The sequence below is a fragment of the Trypanosoma equiperdum genome (genome assembly GCF_001457755.1).
Source record: "Trypanosoma equiperdum strain OVI genome assembly, contig: ctg_1051, whole genome shotgun sequence".
NCBI lineage: Eukaryota > Euglenozoa > Kinetoplastea > Trypanosomatida > Trypanosomatidae > Trypanosoma > Trypanosoma equiperdum.
In genome coordinates, this window is record NW_027123007.1 from 786 (window position 1) to 1,856 (window position 1,071).

Consider the following 1,071-nt stretch of genomic DNA (forward strand, 5'->3'; position numbering starts at 1 on the left):
GTAATAAACCACAGGAAAGTTTTAAATCTAACAAGAAAAAAAGCTTTACGTGAAGGAGAAAAAATTAGAAGAAACATTTCTTTAATTCCGTTTGGTATATTAGTATGACGTAAAGACCTTCCAATAAACGGATCATCAATATAAAAGTGGTTATTGAGGTGCAGCAATTGTCCCTTAGTACTTAAGTCAAAACATAAAAGAAGACACTTTCGTGACCTAAATTGCCTGGCGTTACTGAATGCGCTACAAACAAACAATACCTTGAAAAAACAAGGAGCAATGGAAAATCATGTACGCGACAAAACGCAAAGTTATATTTTTATTCCTAGTCAAAGCGAAAGCTGAACATTAGAAAATGGCAAAGAAAAGTGATAGCCATAAATTTCAAAGTTTTGAGAGATAGATATACACCAAGATAAATTGTTATTAAAACTGGAAAAATTGTGGTTCAACTGACTGCTTTTTTACATCAAATCGTGACGTTAAATTACAAATCTGTAGAATATTATATTCAGCGACAAAAAACAGCGGTTCATAGTGACCAAGTTTAACTGTGTGAAAAAATTGCATTTCTTTCGTATCATCTCAACAAAGCGCAAAATCTAGCCAAGAAAAGTCAGGATTATTCTCCTCAGCAGATGCCAACGCTGCATGCGGCATTATTGGTAACAGCTGTGCTGACAGCGACGCCAATAACCAAAGGGACTGGCCTTCACAACCATAAGACCGGGCTCAACACTTCATACGATACGGCAACGTACTTGCATAAAATCGCTGACAATGCAAAGAACACAATTTAGATCAAACTGAGCGAATTAAAAGCGGCAACAGCACCGACAAACAAGCTATTTTTACTAGCTGGGTCGCTCCGACAGCTACTCACAATGGCTGCACAGCTGGTAGCGCAAAAGATGCTGACTGACGTCCAGACGGCGGCGCAAGAAATAGCGAACCACATCACTGATATCTTACAGGGGATAGCTGCGGTGTCGCGACTGGCTGTAACGCAAGAAACAATCGAAAGCCTCAACCACCTCATGGTAGCAGATAAAAATGTAAGAACAGCAAACA

The 1,071-nt window shown here is 39.1% G+C and overlaps 1 pseudogene across 1 annotated transcript in view; it reads left to right on the top strand.

Annotated features, from left to right (window-relative positions):
• The first annotated feature begins 638 nt into the window (after positions 1-638).
• Positions 639-1,071, top strand: part of TEOVI_000773400:pseudogene — a 618-nt pseudogene continuing 185 nt past the window's right edge. The window contains exon 1 of the mRNA in view: positions 639-1,071. This exon is cut by the window's right edge and continues 185 nt beyond it. Within this exon, the coding sequence occupies positions 639-1,071 (433 nt within the window).